The sequence below is a fragment of the Endocarpon pusillum genome (assembly GCF_000464535.1).
Source record: "Endocarpon pusillum Z07020 unplaced genomic scaffold scaffold6441, whole genome shotgun sequence".
Lineage (NCBI taxonomy): Eukaryota > Fungi > Ascomycota > Eurotiomycetes > Verrucariales > Verrucariaceae > Endocarpon > Endocarpon pusillum.
In genome coordinates this window covers 526,049-542,756 of record NW_006916590.1, presented here as the reverse complement: position 1 = coordinate 542,756, position 16,708 = coordinate 526,049, and the positions used below count along the sequence as shown (strand labels likewise).

Here is a 16,708-nt window from a genome sequence, read left to right as displayed (position 1 = left end):
CCACCGCCACATCCTCGACTACGCCAAGATGTGGGACCCGGATACCGCACAGGGCCTGCGCGACCAGGGCTTCGTCTTCCATGTCAGATATCTCGCCGGCATCGACGTGCAGCTCATCGGCCTCGACGAGTTCGGCATCGCCAGCCGATGTGGCAGTGCGCTCTTTCACTGGCTCATCGACGCCGAGTTGCTGTATGGTGGGCGCGAGGAGGTGGAGATGCGGGTGGTGGCTAGGAAGACGAAGCGGGAGCGCGTACGCGCTTGGAAATGGACTTCGTATCTTGGGAGTCTGTTTCGCGCGGGCACGTACGAGTGAATCCGTCCTCGTTGGCCTTGTCGCTGGGCAATCATTCTTGGCTTTGTTTTCCAGCGTAGCACTGCCATGCACCGGTTAGGACGAATGGTGTTGGACAGTAGTTACGGATATGGGTCGCCTGAGTAGATGTCTTTGCTGGCTACAGGTTCGGGGAGCATTCTGGGGGAGACTTGGTTTGTACATCTTCAGTAATCATGGTCCCAATCTACCACGCTTAAACAGGAGTCGATGTGAAACCGTCAGTAAGAAAATGTCAACGCCAGTACATGTCGTGCCTGTCAGCTCAGGTTGCACTGCAAGTTCACTATCTGGTGTGTACGATTATTATGATTATGATTGTTATTCTTATTCTTATTCCTATGTTTATTCTTATTATTTTTCTCAGCCGGCCTGTTGATCGATAAGGCACCTTTTATGACCACAGCCTTGTACGCGAACTCCGTCGCCATGCATCGAAGCGAAACACCAAACGCGGACCATCCAACACCTGGTGCCCCATCTAGCGCCGGGTAAAACGCCCAACACCATCGCTAAATCTTTTCCCAACCATTCAAATCCCGACGCCCTAGCCAGTCACCCGCTGCAGTCACGCCTCAATCTTGCGCATCAACCCCCTCCGCGCCGCCGCATTGACCACGCCGCCCACCCCGAACGCCGGCACGATCCTCCCCATCCTCGCCAGGGCGCTGACGGCCCAGTCCCTCCTCACCCTGCTCCACCTCTGCTGGGAGCCCAGCCTTCGCTGCCGGTTGAACATGTCCAGGCCGAGGAGGTGGAGGGGCGTGCTGACGAGCTGCATCAGTGCCGGCGCCAGGAATTGCGCGGTGTTGGTCCGGGACGAGGGCGTAGAGAGGAGCGGGGCGAAGAGGGAGGGGAGGTGAGCGGAGAGAGGGCCGAGGTGGGGTGCGATGAGAGGCGGCAGGTTGAAGGATGCGAAGATGGTGAGGGAGTCGCGGAGGGAGAAGAGGAGGTAGCTTATCTTGGGGATTGTGCATGTGGCGGGGTTGGAGCCGGTGGCGGCTGCGGTGGCAGCGGCGGCGGTGCTGAACATGCGGGCGAAGTGGCTGTCTTTGTAGACGCAGAGGGTCATGTTGACGGCGGATGTGGCGAGGAATTTCGTGGGGCCGGTGGTCACAGTTGTGGAAGATTGGGCGCACAGGGTGGAGGTGATGGTGTCGATTGCGTTTGCGGTGAAGTAAGTGGATGAATAGAGGCCGAAGATTAGGAGGAAGGGCCTTGAGACGAGGAAGTGGTGAGGCGCTTTGAGTAGCGGCTGGAGGGAGTGCAAGAACGCATTGCGGAACGATGTGCCTGTAGATGCTTTGTGGACGATTGAGCTGGGTGCTGGTTAGAACTTCAATTGAGACAGGGTGGTATAGCTACGTGCCGATCAATGATGGTCACGATGGGAGCAAATGTGATTGCGGCACAAGATGCAGAGGTGGCATCAGCACCCAGCCTCAAGCCAATGTTTGTCGTACTCCAATTCGAGACAACTTCCGCTTTGGTGGTAGTCGTGGGTTGAGCAGGCGAAAGAACCGCAGCTTGATCCCGTACTGAGACAATTGAATTGACAGTTCGAGAGTTCAAGGTATTGTGTGCCGTCATATCTTCTCCAAATGGCATCTTCGCACAGCAACCCCAAGAGAATCATGCTTCTCGAATCGACTCGATAGAAGAGAAGAAGCGAAGAATCCAGCACATGAAGTGATTATGGGAAGGATTGTCGCTTGCTGAGGAATTGAGAGGCTGAGACTTCTGGATGCGAGATCGGCGCGTCAAAGAAAATTCCTCAGCCGAGGATTCTTGGCGCGTCGGGGATCAAGAAAATGACCAGCCAGCTTCAAGTTGTTGGACTTGTTGGACTTGAAATGGACTGGACTTGGACTGAGCATAATGCTGCACCATGACCATGTTGTGCTATGTACAATTTCGTGAGTGAAGCATCAACTTCACTTCCTTCACAATTCTTTCTTCGCCTCGTTCGACGTCTTCAGGCTCCCTCTTTGGACGTGTCCGTGGCCGTGTCCGTGCTTCGGCTCACCTGCAGCCTGCTCACCCCCAATCGCTTTGAAAGCATTGTAAAACAGCCAGTCCGTAGCCTTTTCCACGGGTTCGTCAAACATGTAGGGTAAGGCCGGGACAGCTGCAAGGCCAAGCTGGGAGGCGGTCAGTAAGGGAGACACATGGACTGGATGTGCGGCCATACACCTATTGGACCCCAAGTCCTCAGCCTGGCATTCTTGACATCCTTCATAGCTCGACCGGAATATCGCACAATGCTGTGTATTGTGAAGGCAGGAAGGCCCATACTCGCGATGCTCTGGAAGACTGCTCTTTGCACCATCACTGCTCGCCAATCCTCTATGGCCGGGATGTGTACGTTCTTGCTCATGGCCGAAACCGTGTCAGGTGTCACATTCGATTTCGTACCAGTGGCCTGCTTGACAACTTCGGGACTGGGATGAAGTAGTTGCTGATTTCGGCAATATGCCTTGTAGCCCTCGTGGGTCACATCTCCAATCAAATATGCCCATGATATGCCATATGCGCCCCTCACCAGCCACGGATGCGCGACAGGTCTGAACGACTCTCCAATGTCCGAGGTGTAGGCAACGTAACGATGGGCACTCAGTAGAATGGTTCGCGCGCGACTGGCGTAGGCGGCATATCGATAGTTGGTATCGGTCGAGTCGGCAGTCCTGCAGCAGTCAGCGTGCGCGTGCATTTGGCAACACAGGCTTCACAACTGCACATACTGGCCCTCATAAAGTGAATCAAAGAAGTCATCTTCCCGGTCCACAATCTTCTGAAGATCCTGGGGAAGCTTCCCACGTGGCAATGGTTCTGACAACGAGGATGGCCTTTCCTCTGTTCTCTGCCGCGGAACATTCTCGTCATTCTTTCCCCACGCCATCGTGGTCGGCGGTCTGGTTGACAGACAGCAAGGCCTGGATCAACTGCGGTACAGATGACATGCAGTGGCTGTCCTCACCAATTGACGTAAGAGCAGATGGTTTGGAGGCTGGCTCCGAATCTTAACTAAGTTACATATTTAGTTAGTTAGCGTGATTAACCCTACCGGCCCCCATTGAAGCTCTGCTACATACTAGTTAGTTAGTACGTAGTAGACCGTCTGCTGTCCTTAGTGCACCGCAGCTTAACCCTTTGCCTCCACGCATGATAAAATAACAACAACCATTCAACGCTGTTCCCCGTGCTATACCTTCAGCTTCTATCTACGTTAAAAGTCTTCTCTCGTCAAGATGGTTGCTATGTATACGGTCTTCGGGCGGCAGGTTGGGTCACATTATGTACGCCTTCCCATCTCTTCGAGCTAGACAATCAAGCTGCTGACAGCTTATCATAGCTTGCCATGGCGACGCTGGGTGCAATGTTTGGCAGTTCGTACCTCGCAATGAGGGGAGGAGAGAAGAAAACAGCCCAGGGACCACCCATCAATGCTTCCAGCAAAGACGAAGAAACCTTTATTCAGTATACAGTGCTCCTTCCCGAGCTTATCGGATGAGCTGCTGACATATATCCAGGGACTTCTTGAAGAGTGTGCAGGACGAAGAGGCCAAGGCGAAGGCGAAGGCATGAAATATATCATCAGGGAAGCATGACGACCGAGACGTCCCAATCGAAGCCGGACCTCGCTGTACATATTGGTCTTGCAGGGCCGAGATTAGGGGTCTGAAAAACATGTCCATCCTCGGATTTGGGGGTATGCATCAAGCGCTTCCACAGTTCTACCATTCTCAAACCATCTATCGCCGTGCCCCAACTCCGTGTACTCTACCATTGTCTCATATGTTGCCTCCCGTCACTCAGCATCCGGTTCTGTTTACAATTCTCCCTTAGAGCTATGCAGTCGATGCTGCTCTACAAGATGTCATGTAACTGATGCTATTTCGTTGCTGTCGCGCTCATAGCCGAACTAACAGGGACACCAAGTATTCTGATCCTCTTGTTAAAACTAGATCATATTACGGTTAAGCTTAAACTAAGACGGATTGATGGGAGTCTACTATGTAGACATGACTTTTAGAGGGACTCTCCCTGCTGAGTAGGAATAGGCCAAACATCAACGCTTTTTGATAGCGCAATCGACATACCAATTGAGCCAACAACTGTGTGAGATTCCCAATCACAAAGGAGTGCGGACTCATATTCATACTTCCGTACGCAACCCATGATCTCTTCTGTGGACTAGTGAGAAATCATTAGCAAAGTAGAACAGATTTGAGTGGCGGAAATCTTCAGCGCCTCGTGCTTCAGGGGTAGTGTTGATCAAAAGTGACGTCCTCCCCCACGCAAATCCGGTACGCCGTTCTCGCGCACTCCTCCGCCTGCCCGCACAGCTGAGGCGCCACATGCCTGTACGCCATCCATAGATGGACCCAAGCCTCAACGACAAAGTCGTTTGCCAGTCCCCACTGCTCGACGACGAACGCGGCGTCCGCAAGGGTGGAACGGGTAGATTTCGCTGAAGGCGTCATTTCCGCCCCTTTGATGACGAAGCCCAAACACGCCAGAACCTTCAGCGTGGTGGCGATGACTTTTTCCAGCTGGTTTTGAGCCGCGTACGTGCGCGTGAGGAGAAGGTACGGGTCCCACAGCGCCAGACGGGGTACTCGTGCGGCACTAGCTTGGTATGTTTTTTCCAGGGCTGTCAGCAGTCTTTCGACCTTCGGTAGCTGAGCGCCACTTGGAGCCGTGAAGGCGGCTTTGAGGTCGCCCAGCAAGCCTTCCCTCTTCTTGATAGTGTTCTTTGGCGTATTCTTCTCTTCGGTGCACATGACGCACGTGCATTGGAAGCCCCAATTTTGCAGCTTCTCCTGTGTCTTGTCGTAACCCTCGGTGTTGGGGACATGGTACCAGAATGTCAGCTCCGTGTCGGCTGGGATATCCCGTATGGCGCGATGATCTGCATGTCGCCGATGAAGCTGCGTCGCACGTTGCTGTAGCAGCTGTGGTTGATGTAAGATGCTTGCACCCAGATGCCGCACGAGTGGTAATTCTTCCCTTTTTGCTCGTCGTCTGGAGAACCCTTGTCCAAGTGGGAGCTCAGGGAGGTCAGAGGGAAGCCGAAGGCATTCAAGGAAATGATCCGATCGACGAGAAATCTGTGTATGATAATGTGTGGTTAATACTGATTAGGAATATCTCCCAGGGTAACATGCAGGGTTATTACATACGTGTCAACAACTGGCACGTCATCCACGTAGGCGACCTGGACAGGATTGTAGGAGCCGTGGTGGAGGGAGGTGAATGCTGGAGCGAGCGAAGGATTACGCCAAAGCTGCTGCACAATCTTAGTGATGAGGTCCCCATGGGTTCCCACCACCATGCGATTCGTGTGGGTGTTGATGAGCAGACTGATCTTGGATGACGACGATTCAGAGCTACTACCGAGACCGGCGTAGCACTGTGAGAAGGCTTTCTCACAAAGGAGAAGCTCGCCGGCCTTCACAGCTCTGGTAGTAAACAAACCCCGGCCCCGTCCCTCGGCCGGTTTGACCACCACTGGTCCAATGTATGTCGCGTGGTCAAGATACAACGGTCTGGTTTTGGTGGCCGCATATATGGCCTTGAAGTCGTAACGTCCGTGCTTCTGCTCTGTTAGGCGATTCTTGACTCGAGACAATTCTTTCCTTCCCTCCTCGTTCCCAGGATACTCTTTCAAGAGGACGTTAAGAGTGTCGTAGCAATCTTGGAATCTGCCCAGCTCGTATAAAGCTCGCGCAGCACGATACAGCCCCTTTTCAAGCGGCTTGACATCCGGCGGGCCGCAGCCAGCATCCAGAAGCGCTGCGTCGTAGTGCCGAAGCTTCAAATTGGCAAGAGCTCGATTCATCTTGATAATCCGGGCTTCTTCGGAGGTAGTGGGACACTGGAGGGCTAATGTGTACCTAAATGTGCGTGAGCAAAGGGGCATTATTAAAGAGCATAAGACTTGCTTCTCCGCTGCGTCAAAGAAATCTCCGGACTTAAGAGCACTGTTACCCTCACATTTCCATTCATCAGCTGTCTTGTCAAGCTGGCTGATCCGAGGTCGCCATTGCAATGGAACCCTGTCGTCGGTCTCTGAAAGCCAGATGAGATCGCCGACATGGTCGATACGCAAGCCATAGCCTCCGTCACCCATTACCTTGAAGTATGGTTCCTTGACGATGCACACACCATTTTTTCTAACGCTAACTCGTGCAGGACGGTATTTCTCTTCTTCTTGTTGGTAGAGTTGAACCATCACAGCTTGATCCGCTTCATCCTCCATGACAGCCATGATTGCCGTCATTCTAGTGGGAGGTGTGACCACTCGGAGTAAGACGTACAGACCTCGATGGTGTGTCTCTAGTCGCAGGTCTCTAAGGGGCATTTTCTTGAGAGCTTTGAAAGGAGCAACAGATGGCGTGTATGGACGCGCAAGAAAAGACGAATGTATCATGTGGTTGTCCTTGCTTGATGGGCTAAGCTCCCTCATATGCAAAGTCATTGATTGCATCATATGATCATCAATGATTTTGGAACGAGGCTTTTCATCCCTAGGACGCTCACCCTTGCGTTTTTGCGCTGCTTGAAGGGTCTTCTTTTGCTGCTCCAGGAGCTTGAAATACGGCCCGATCTCCGAGACATCTTTTACATCCATGCTGAATGCTAGTAAGGACGTCGGTAGGAGGCCGACGAGATACGGGCGTAACGTGTAGATAGTTGGGGTGGCCAACGACCGGTAACTCCAAACTGAGAGTGAATACAGAAGCAATGTGAAGTACAAGGTAGGCGAGGCAACTGGGTGAGCAGGCTACAGCAGGCGACCAGCAGACTGATCAGATGATATATGGTACAATTTCACAAGCACCGCGCTGTCGGAGTCTCAAGATGGCAAGAAAATATAGAATTATTCTTCCTATCGTGGGCTGGAGCAACGGAAGCAAGCTGTTAACGGCTGGGTTCCGAGAGACATGCAGCAGGCCCCTTGATAGCAAACAGATGATGTTGGAGCAAACCGTTGCAAGATCTGCGAAATTCAGTACGTGGCCGAAATTTGGCTAAATACAATTCGTGTGGGCGGTAAGATGTGTCACTGGTTTCAAAATTCTGGTTTCTGATACACGTGCAAAGAAGCTCCATACTCAAGACATGAGTGTTGAGTGTTAAGTGGTAGGAAGGCTGCGTTGAAGCGTGGTATCCCCTGTGTCACTGAAGAGGTACTCTCCTTGTTAGGAATAGTATTCCCGTGATTTAGCGCAATAGATTCGCCGTGAAATTTAAGCATATTTCAGTTTTGATCTCATTGCCAAGGCTGTAGCAGAATTATTGCGCTAAGTATACCACTAGAATACTACTAGTACTACGCATACGCATACGGAGTACCTCCTAGCAACTTATGTACCTCATTCAAGTGACAAGCGATATTACGTTATCCTGCACCAAATCTTGACCGCATCTTGGCACCCCAGTTAGGTTGGCCGTTTTTCCTGCCTTACTCAGAAATAAGTCACCCGGGTCAACTTCGGGTCAGCCTCTGCTCAGGCCGCACTGCCACTGCTCCTGCTGCTCACCCTCCTGCGCACTTTTTGTCTCGGTGCTGCTCGGGGGGACCCAGTCTCGCTTCACCTATACTCAGTCTCGCTCCGAGCCCTTGCTGTTATTAGCGAATCATGCTTTGCCCGTAGCTGTCTGTCCCTTCGGTTTTTTAGGTCAATTTTACGAAAAAGTCTGATGACCTAATTTTCAGATCTCTGCGAGAGATAACGTATTATATCCTCATAGCCGATATACCTAGACTCGCGCATTATATCTAAGTCTCAAATCATTCTACGTATCGCAAACAGACTTGCAAGGTAATAAGCGCCAACCTAGCATTGAAGGGACCCGATATCCGGCAACGCTTCCGGGTCTGACGGATCTGAAGACTTCTCCTCCTCCCGGGCTGCAGCTAGAGCATTTTCTTGCTCCCTTACTATTCTTTCTGATTCGTCAAAATCGGTCCATAATTTCAAGCATCCGGCCATCGTGCTGCGAAACATCCAGGGATGCTTATCACGCGGATAGGGCCTTGGCAATTTCGGGACGTCCATAGTCCAGCAGAACGATGGCTTATACCATAGCCACCAGAGCGGATAATAGCCTCCACACTCCCAGTCTAGGATGGACTTGATCCGGGGACCGCGGTGCTCTTTGGACGCTATCGTGTCGGCCACTATGATATTCGTAGGGGTAAGGTCGGAGTGGCCAAAGTTGAAGATCGTGTTGTCGCGCTGCCACGCAGGATCCCACGTTAGATTTTTCTTGGCAAAATCAATCTTTTCAAGATGACACCTAAGCTGCTTGGCAGTACAAACCGGGTACGCAATTATAGGCTTCCAATGCGGCAGCCCCTCCTGTTCGGGGTGGGGTCCCATCAACCATCCGTCGCATACCCCATACCCACCTGGCGATGAGAGTCTGCGCCGCAAGGTCAGCTGACAGTATTATGTTCGGATTCGACTTACAAAGGAGCTGTATGTTCTAGCATTTTCTGTACGTGACCCAGGAGTTCTGTCACCAACTGATCCATTTGTGCAAGCGATATGTCATTCCATACTTCCGCCAACGTAGGTCCGGGAATCCTCTCCATGATGAAGAACGCCCGTTCCCACTCCTCGTCGAATTGGTAAAAATAATCATCGGGTATCGGAATGTCGGGCTCGATCTGCCGAACAAACCGCTTTATGTCCATCTCAGATGGCTGATTCGGAATCATGGACACAATCTTGCAGACCATATTTTCGCCCAGTAAATGGAGCGCGCTCGGGCCTACCGCACGATGGAAAGGTTCTAAAATCGAGCCTGCCTTCCATTCTGCTTCAAAATCTCCTTTCCGAACGTGGTAGGCCTCTCCCTTGATCTCCCATACTGCTAGCGCGTCTTGGACATCCCCTTGGGCACGCTCGCAAACAAAGTTATGTCCGAGTGCCCACCGGTTCGGTCCTATGAGTTTAACCGAGTGCTCGATCGGAGGCTCCATGTCCCTATTGTGAGTTCGTCAGCCGGCTCAGTCCACGGAATGTTGACGAAGAGTCCAATTTACCATGCCGTTGGCAAGTGAGCCTCTTTCCATTTCTCCGTTTTTTCTAACATACTAGGGTTCTGCTGGAAAAACAACTAGCTTAGCAATTTTTAGGTCCGTTAAACCGAGTTGCTAAGAGTCCGTATGGTTTAATTTATAGGTCAGCCATCCTTTCAACGCAGATTCAGGTACCGCATGCGGCATAGTATCTTACCCTGATTCGGGATTGCATATCATACAACCTTTATTCGAATACCTCTCCAGGATTGTCGCATGCGGCATTGCTTGGAATTCCCTATCCGAATGCATCGCCAAGGCACCAAGCAGATATCGGTCTGTGAGTTTGGTATGCATTTGGTCAATTAAATCTGAATACAAAGAGAGGTGATGGTATCCTATTCGAATTTGGCTCTCCCTCAAGGACAATGCTGCACTGTGCACACAATAGTGGACATTACTAGAGTAAGCTCGGGGGCAAAATAGGTAATCGTAGAAGAAAAATGGCGAGGAAGGTTCGTTGATAATTCGAAAAGGTGTTGAAAAGGTTAGTTAGTAGAATTGTGGCTAGTAAGTAGTAATGAATGGCAGGGATCTTCGGACCGTTTTGGTCTACCCGGCGGTAAGCGATGGTACTCACCAGGTCGCAGATACTGAAAATCTTGTGGCGATCATTCTTGGTATTCAACACTATCTAGAGCTTAAACATGAATGAATGTGACACGGTAAATTGATTTCAAATGAATGAGAACTCTGTGTGGGGCGTTATTATCCCCTGTGTGACGGAATGAGCACACTTCCTTGTTGAGGATAGAGGTAGGCAATGTTTCAACTAGCTCTGATTGTTTAATCCTAAAGCCATGGGGGGGATGAGAACACAAAGAATGGACTGCGGGGGAAATACGTAGTATGTTGAGCAAGTCATGTTAATGATGATTGGGCTGTTGCCGTGGTAAAACAAAAACAGCACCCCCACTAAAAAATGACCAACTGAGCCTGTGGCCTTACTTAACGGCCATTGAATAATTATCGAAGACCGCGCCAACCCCTTGCACTGCCTCAAGGTCAAATATCTGCTGCTCTCCATGAACAGTAGTATCACACGATCCTGCTGGCGAATTACAGCGATTCTGTAGCAATTGCAACGGCGACGCGACTCCCGACTGACCGCCTGAGCAGTCTTCCACCTGAGCTGATCCTGAGGATCCATTGAGAACTTCCCTACCTGGACCTTATATCTCTCTGCTTAAGTACTAAGATCCGCCTAATAATGGCAGCTAAAGATTTCCAACTCAAGGCGAACAACACCCAAATGCGCTGCACAATGGTAATAGCCAAAGCTCAGAACTGGCCACAAAGTGTCGCTGATAGGCCTTCAGGACCTTGAACCTGTGGCTGTGCTCTTGAAGCTATCATCTGGGCTTGCGAACCCTAAGCATCGATATACTTGAGAGTATGACTGGCCAAGATTCCAGCGAACTAAGTCAGGTGGGACCAGCCGTGGAAAGTCTACTATGATTGTTCCAGATTCTTACATCCTTTGACCAAGGGATCGAGAGACCATCTGGATGGGAGAATGGGGCTGAGATTTCTTCGGTGACCTCAAAGATGGCCCTTTGCCTTACGAGGTGTGAGCCACTTACAGGCTTCCAGGTCGTTGATGCTATCTGATGATGACGTAGCGTTGCACAGTGTCATAGTTGCAGGTCGAAGCAGGCATCTATGATGACGAATTTAAGCATCCTCTCCTCTGCTTTGGGCAACTCCTTCCTGGGCGATGAGAACCTCCAAGCTCAATTTCAAGTTCTCCTGACTAACGAAAGTCTTGGCGGAGAGGATGGAGTTCGAAATGATCTCGGAGCACTGCGCTCACGCGAATGCCACTTCAGCACTATTGGTAGGGAGAACAATATTTAAGAGAAGGATTGACACAACATAGAGGCCTCGAAATCCCGCATCTTTGCGCCCCGTACCTGATTAACACCTTATCGTGTAAGGATGACCGCATCCTACATTACATGTCATCCAATGTAAGGCTAAGGACATATTTGGGGTGCTCTACGGTGGTGGTCATATTAACTAAAGCAGCCAGCAGGATCTTTCGTTTAAGGAATAGATGCAGAACGCATAGAGCCCTTCGGCGTTGTCGATTAATGGGTGCGGTCAGCTGGGGTCCGGAAAGGTACGTTGGTACTCGGCTTTGATATTCCGCACCGAGATGGGGTTTGACAGCACCGTAATGACTAGGCCGCAGTGGAACACATGTAATCTTTCCATTGGTCGTATACTGTATATATAACGTGTAAATTGGTTTCCAAGTATAGTATTCAATATACATTGTGGTGGGGAGAAAACATTACTTATCCGGCGTTGATTGCCCACTCCCTACTTGTCAGCGATAGCGTTCATGCCTTGTTGACCGGTCGCTGGAAGTCGCGATGGTAGTAGATGCCATCCTCTTCTTCGTCCAGCGTAGTAATAGTTGTGTGGTGCTTCCTACCACCCCGTATAAAGGACCGAGCTGTCCTCACATGATGCATTCCCTTGTGGATCTTCGGCAGCTTCCCCATCGTGACGACTTCTTCACCATCGAGACCTGGTTGCTGATGGTCGAGGAAGCTCTTGCTTGGGCCAAGGCTGAAGAAGCGCCTATTCCCAAGCGAGCCTTGGGAGCTGCTTCCGTGGCGGAAGGAGAAAACGCGTACTCGAGAGCTCATGTAGGATTTGAGCCTGGAGAATTGTGGTAGGTGGTGGCGGACCAATTTTGCACAGGCAGGCATACATGAACATGCGATGCCAATAGTCAATTACACCTGGCTGAGCAAGAAAGAAAGTCAGACAATGTTCTGTCTCTCACTTGTCTGGATTGGGCTCCAATTTGGTTCGGGACCTACGTTGTGTATGTAGCACTCAGCAGGTTCCAGGTAGAGTCCCCCGAATCAGACATGCGGTAGCGATAGAAGAGAGCGACGGAGCTGGCTATACAGGCTCTGCGTGCATATTAGTCTCCATGTTTCTGGTTTATTGGCACTACGTCTTACAATGAGCCTGTCATGAAACTGGGTATCACTCCGACCTTCCGGCTTATCGAAAGCTGCAGCCTGATTACTCCCGAGATGGGCAGCAGAAGGATGTACAAGTCACTAGCAATATTGAAGTATCCAATCATCAACGCCAGTTTGAAAAACTTGCGTGCGGTGGTCATAAACTGCCAATAAAAGGGGCGCCAGGGAGCAGGTGTTGATAGAACGAAAGTCGCAACGGTTGTTGCGAAATAGAAGACTGTGGTGACCATTGCACCCAGGTAGATAAATCACTTCAACGTAGGCTTCACATCAAAAACCTGCAGGTAGAAGATGTAGAAGGAGAGTTTAGCGAAAAGGGAAGTCAAAGGGACCAAGTTGAGCAGAATGTATAATGGCTAGTTAGCTGATTAGCATTTGAAAGGAATATATTCATCCCAGCTCACTATGAGGAAAGAGTCCTTAGCCACCTTGCTGGCGGGCAAATTCCATTGGTGTCTTCCGGCGCCGGCTTTCCCCGCTGGAAAAATGGGTCAGCATCGATTTCGTCAAGGGTGGTATATCTGTTATGCATATGACGAACCGAAGACCGCGCCAACGAACATTACAGTGGTTCCAAGCTGGTAGTCAACCGACCTTGTTAGTAGGACGCCCGCCGCTGGATACAGAGCTCAAAGGCGGAAACCGAGTCTCACCGCCGCAAGGACACAGGTCACTAGTGATATCATGAGCACGTATATCGCCTCGCCGACGGCGAGGCAGCATTCGCCTACTTACAATCGTCCCGAGTCACTCTGGGATGTATGCTGAGTTTGCTGTAAAATCGTGCTGCCACAAACAGGTACATGAACCCAAGAGCAACTGCACGTAGGTCGACAAACAACGGTCAGCGTGTATAAGGGTTGTTGAAGTTTGGGACCACGCCTGCTGGCGGTGGCGCTGCAGGGAGCTTCGACAGATCGAAACCAGGTGTAGACATGATTTGGTTCTCATGGACGAGAATCGTCACCCGCCTGTAAGGTTTGGAACGAGAAGAATTGACGACAAGGAAATCAGAAGTCAAAAGGCTCAAGGGAAGAACTGAGTGCTTGATCCCGGACAGATCGCTGGTACCTGAACATGACAACCGTTTTTGTGCAGCGGAAGCGAAACAGAATCCATGTTTTTTTAGCCATGCCTCATGTGCAATTTTGCTGTCCTTAGGGCATAGTGGAGAGAAAACTGATACAACCGCACATGCAGGGGAATGGTGAAGAGAGATGCGATGGTAATTCTAGTCGGACCATGCTCAAGTTACGTAGCACATATATGTACTTATTGTCAAACAAAAGCAACTTTAGTTGGACACAAGACAGCACCTTGAGCAATGAACCACCTTCCCCTCTCAGTAAGCAGCTACTACTTATCGAATTCGTCATCATTTCTATTGAGATACGGGTCTCCCTGCCTTACTGCACCGCTGTAGCTCAAAGGATCATCTCTCTTCTTCTGTTTAGAGTTTTGTATTCCGCTTCTTCCGCTTCCGGCACATCGGAGCAGGCGGCTGGTGCGGGTAAATAGCTGAAGACGACTCCACGAAGTATTGTACCCTACAAGACCTCCTACAATTCTTCCAGCGACACCCTCTTGTATGACCGCGCCTTCACTAAAGCGTAAAACCCTCCACGAATACTTCCAATCCCAATCTCCAAGCCAATCGGCTTCCAAGCGAACCCTCCATGCAACAAAATGCCCCATCAGCACCGCCACCACCACCACCCCCCCTAACCTTCCTCTTGGTCTCTCCATAATCCCCGACTTCGTGACAACCGACGAACAAGCCACGCTCCTCTCCTTCCTCGAGGCCGAAACCTGGCGCACCGACCTCTCCCGCCGCACAATCCACTATGGCGGAACCTATTGCCTCATGCCTCCGAAGACAGCCAGTGCCGCTGAGCGAGCGGCAATCTCGAAGAGAATCATTACCGCGCAGCCCATCCCGAATAGCTTGCGCTGGGTCATCGATAGAATGATAGCAACAGATCTCTATCCAGCTGGATTCCCACCCAGATTCTGCATCGTGTAAGGTCCCCAACCCAAACCTCAACCCACCACCCCTTTCCCCTCAACATCCATTCTTCTCTAGCTGGGCTGATGGTCAGATTCAAGCAACGAATACTGCCCTCCGCACTCCATCTCCGCGCACGTCGAGAATTTCCGCTTCGGCGAACCCGTCTGCTCCCTCACCCTCGGCAGTGGCGATCTCATGCGCTTCCACGAACTCTCCGCTCCGCATGATGGGTCTGTGCGCTCGTTCAGGGCGATGCAGGCGCCGCGCACGGGGAGGAAAGTCGATGTGTGGTTGCCGAGTGGGAGTCTGTTGGTGTTGAAGGCGGAGGCGAGGTATATGTGGCAGCATGAGATTGTGGGGGGAAGGAAGAAGGAGAAGGAGAGGAGGGAGTGGGGAGGGGAGGGGTGGAGGAGAGTGAGTTTGACGTTCAGGGTTGAGAAGGGCGGTTGAGTGTAGGGTTTGGTGAAAAGCTAGGTGTGAGATAGAGAGCATGGGCCGGGGCGGATCGTGTACTGGAGACGGCGACCTGGCTATCTGGCGAGCTGAAGGCTACCGTTACCACCCTATTTGGCAAAATGACTGGGGAGCTAATTGCGACAAGGAGAGAAAGAGAGAGAGAGAGTGAGATAGTGAAGCAACGAATCTACACATCCTCGTCCAGAGCCACCTTCTCATTCTATGTCAGTCCTAGATATTCGACGAGGGAAAACTCCCTGCATAGAATCAACCGGCTCCGTCATCGAAATTCCCTAGATCGGAAATCCATTTCCTACATGCAGGTTCGGAGTTTCCCCTAATCAATACTACGAGGGCTTCTTCCCCCCTATCAACTCATTATAAAAGGCCCCCTGATGTCGCTATCGTAGTAAGATTGGGGGCAAACGCTGTGCAATCCGAGCCAAGATTCGCTGGTCAAGCATCAGCTTGACTTTTCGATACTACTAGTAGTAGCCTGGGCCAACCACCCTCTGTTGGGTCCCCCAAGTGCTACGCTCGGCAATGCCCAAGGGAAGAAAGGATGGAGAAAGTGAAAGGGAACGATAAACCAGCTCGGAATAAGTTCTCTCTCTGTCTCTGTGGAGGTAACTAGATAAAAGGATCTGTCTGGCTCTGCTGGACCACACGAATCCTGGACTGGTTGTAACCCAGATAGCAGCTAGGAGGACTCCAGCACGTCTTTTTCACTAAGATGGTGATGATTAAACCAGCAGGAGAAAATTACAAGACACATACCAACCCCATATCTGAAAATCCCCCCACTGACCCCTATCTATCACACCTCCTGAGCTACTCTCTCTCAAAAGCATCAGTGTGGGCTTCAACCTCAACCTCAGCCCCTCGCCCTGGCCCTGAGCTGCACAATCGGCCCATCCCTGAAGCCCGTAATGTAATCCGTGATCTGATATTCATCCTCCCTTTGCCTCCCCCACTCCAGATCCTTCGCTCCACCTCCACTCCTACCGATTCCCTCCCCTTCTCGTGAAGCTCTGATATCATACCTCCAAAGCAACTGCGCCAGACTAACCTTGACCGCGAAATACGCCATGTTCTTCCCGATGCAGTTCATCGGCCCGATCAGGAACGGGCAGAGCGCCGCGCGGGCTTGGAGGACGCTTTCGCGCGTCACGCCTTCCGCCTCTTCTCCAGCTGCTACGGTCTCGCCGTCAGGGTCCGCTACGATCCAGCGTTCCGGTTTGTATGACCACGGCTGCGGGAAATGCTCTTCGTTGTGATGGAGGACGTAGACGGGCGTTCCTACATCCACCCCCGCAGCGATATAATGACCGTCGATTTCCATGCCTCCAGATAACACTTGGCGGGGTACGGTACTTGCTTTCGGCGGGCAGAGACGAAGGGTCTCGTCTATGCAAGCTGATAGATAAGTCAGGCTGTTTAGTTTTGGATTCTGAATCTCGGCCAGACTCGCGAACGCCTGGCAGATCTCAGTGGTGAGTTTGGAGAGGACGGCCGGATTGCGAATGAGATAGAAGACCGTTGCGGAGAGGGTGAGCCCAACGCCGTCCGCGCCCGCGGCGATGACGAGCGCGCTGTCTGCTTGCAACTCCTCCCTCGTTAGACCCTTACCCGTTGCCGGGTCCTTGCTATTCAGGAGATAATGAAAGGTATCCCTCCTGTTCGGCTTCTCCCCAGCCTGTTGCATCTTCTCTTCCAGCGCAATTCGTTGAGCTAGGCGGGCATTGGCGAGGTTAGTGTATTTGAGCGAGTCGGCGGCGGATTGGCCGCCTATGTAGTCTTGGATGCGGGTT

At 51.4% G+C, this 16,708-nt stretch overlaps 7 protein-coding genes across 7 annotated transcripts; 3 read left to right on the top strand and 4 right to left on the bottom strand.

Annotated features, from left to right (window-relative positions):
* Positions 1-28: 28 nt before the first annotated feature.
* EPUS_01186 (uncharacterized protein) lies at positions 29-316 on the top strand (the record flags this gene model as incomplete). Its single annotated transcript, XM_007807098.1, has 1 exon — positions 29-316. One exon carries the CDS (start codon positions 29-31, stop codon positions 314-316), a length of 288 nt encoding a protein of 95 aa, XP_007805289.1.
* A 586-nt stretch (positions 317-902) lies between these two features.
* Positions 903-3,233, bottom strand: EPUS_01185 (uncharacterized protein; the record flags this gene model as incomplete). The annotated part of the gene is made up of 4 exons (XM_007807097.1): positions 903-1,653; positions 2,282-2,475; positions 2,526-3,018; positions 3,076-3,233. The coding sequence occupies 4 exons, from the start codon at positions 3,231-3,233 to the stop codon at positions 903-905; spliced, it is 1,596 nt and encodes a 531-aa protein (XP_007805288.1).
* A 349-nt stretch (positions 3,234-3,582) lies between these two features.
* Positions 3,583-3,919, top strand: EPUS_01184 (uncharacterized protein; the record flags this gene model as incomplete). Its single annotated transcript, XM_007807096.1, has 3 exons — positions 3,583-3,630; positions 3,687-3,811; positions 3,865-3,919. The coding sequence occupies 3 exons, from the start codon at positions 3,583-3,585 to the stop codon at positions 3,917-3,919; spliced, it is 228 nt and encodes a 75-aa protein (XP_007805287.1).
* Positions 3,920-4,593: 674 nt separating this feature from the next.
* EPUS_01183 (uncharacterized protein) lies at positions 4,594-6,968 on the bottom strand (the record flags this gene model as incomplete). The annotated part of the gene is made up of 3 exons (XM_007807095.1): positions 4,594-5,289; positions 5,316-5,445; positions 5,518-6,968. The coding sequence occupies 3 exons, from the start codon at positions 6,966-6,968 to the stop codon at positions 4,594-4,596; spliced, it is 2,277 nt and encodes a 758-aa protein (XP_007805286.1).
* A 1,210-nt stretch (positions 6,969-8,178) lies between these two features.
* EPUS_01182 (uncharacterized protein) lies at positions 8,179-9,329 on the bottom strand (the record flags this gene model as incomplete). Its single annotated transcript, XM_007807094.1, has 2 exons — positions 8,179-8,767; positions 8,815-9,329. The coding sequence occupies 2 exons, from the start codon at positions 9,327-9,329 to the stop codon at positions 8,179-8,181; spliced, it is 1,104 nt and encodes a 367-aa protein (XP_007805285.1).
* A 4,692-nt stretch (positions 9,330-14,021) lies between these two features.
* Positions 14,022-14,891, top strand: EPUS_01181 (uncharacterized protein; the record flags this gene model as incomplete). Its single annotated transcript, XM_007807093.1, has 2 exons — positions 14,022-14,452; positions 14,540-14,891. 2 exons carry the CDS (start codon positions 14,022-14,024, stop codon positions 14,889-14,891), a joined length of 783 nt encoding a protein of 260 aa, XP_007805284.1.
* Positions 14,892-15,771: 880 nt separating this feature from the next.
* Positions 15,772-16,602, bottom strand: EPUS_01180 (uncharacterized protein; the record flags this gene model as incomplete). The annotated part of the gene is made up of 1 exon (XM_007807092.1): positions 15,772-16,602. One exon carries the CDS (start codon positions 16,600-16,602, stop codon positions 15,772-15,774), a length of 831 nt encoding a protein of 276 aa, XP_007805283.1.
* Between the last annotated feature and the right edge of the window lie 106 nt (positions 16,603-16,708).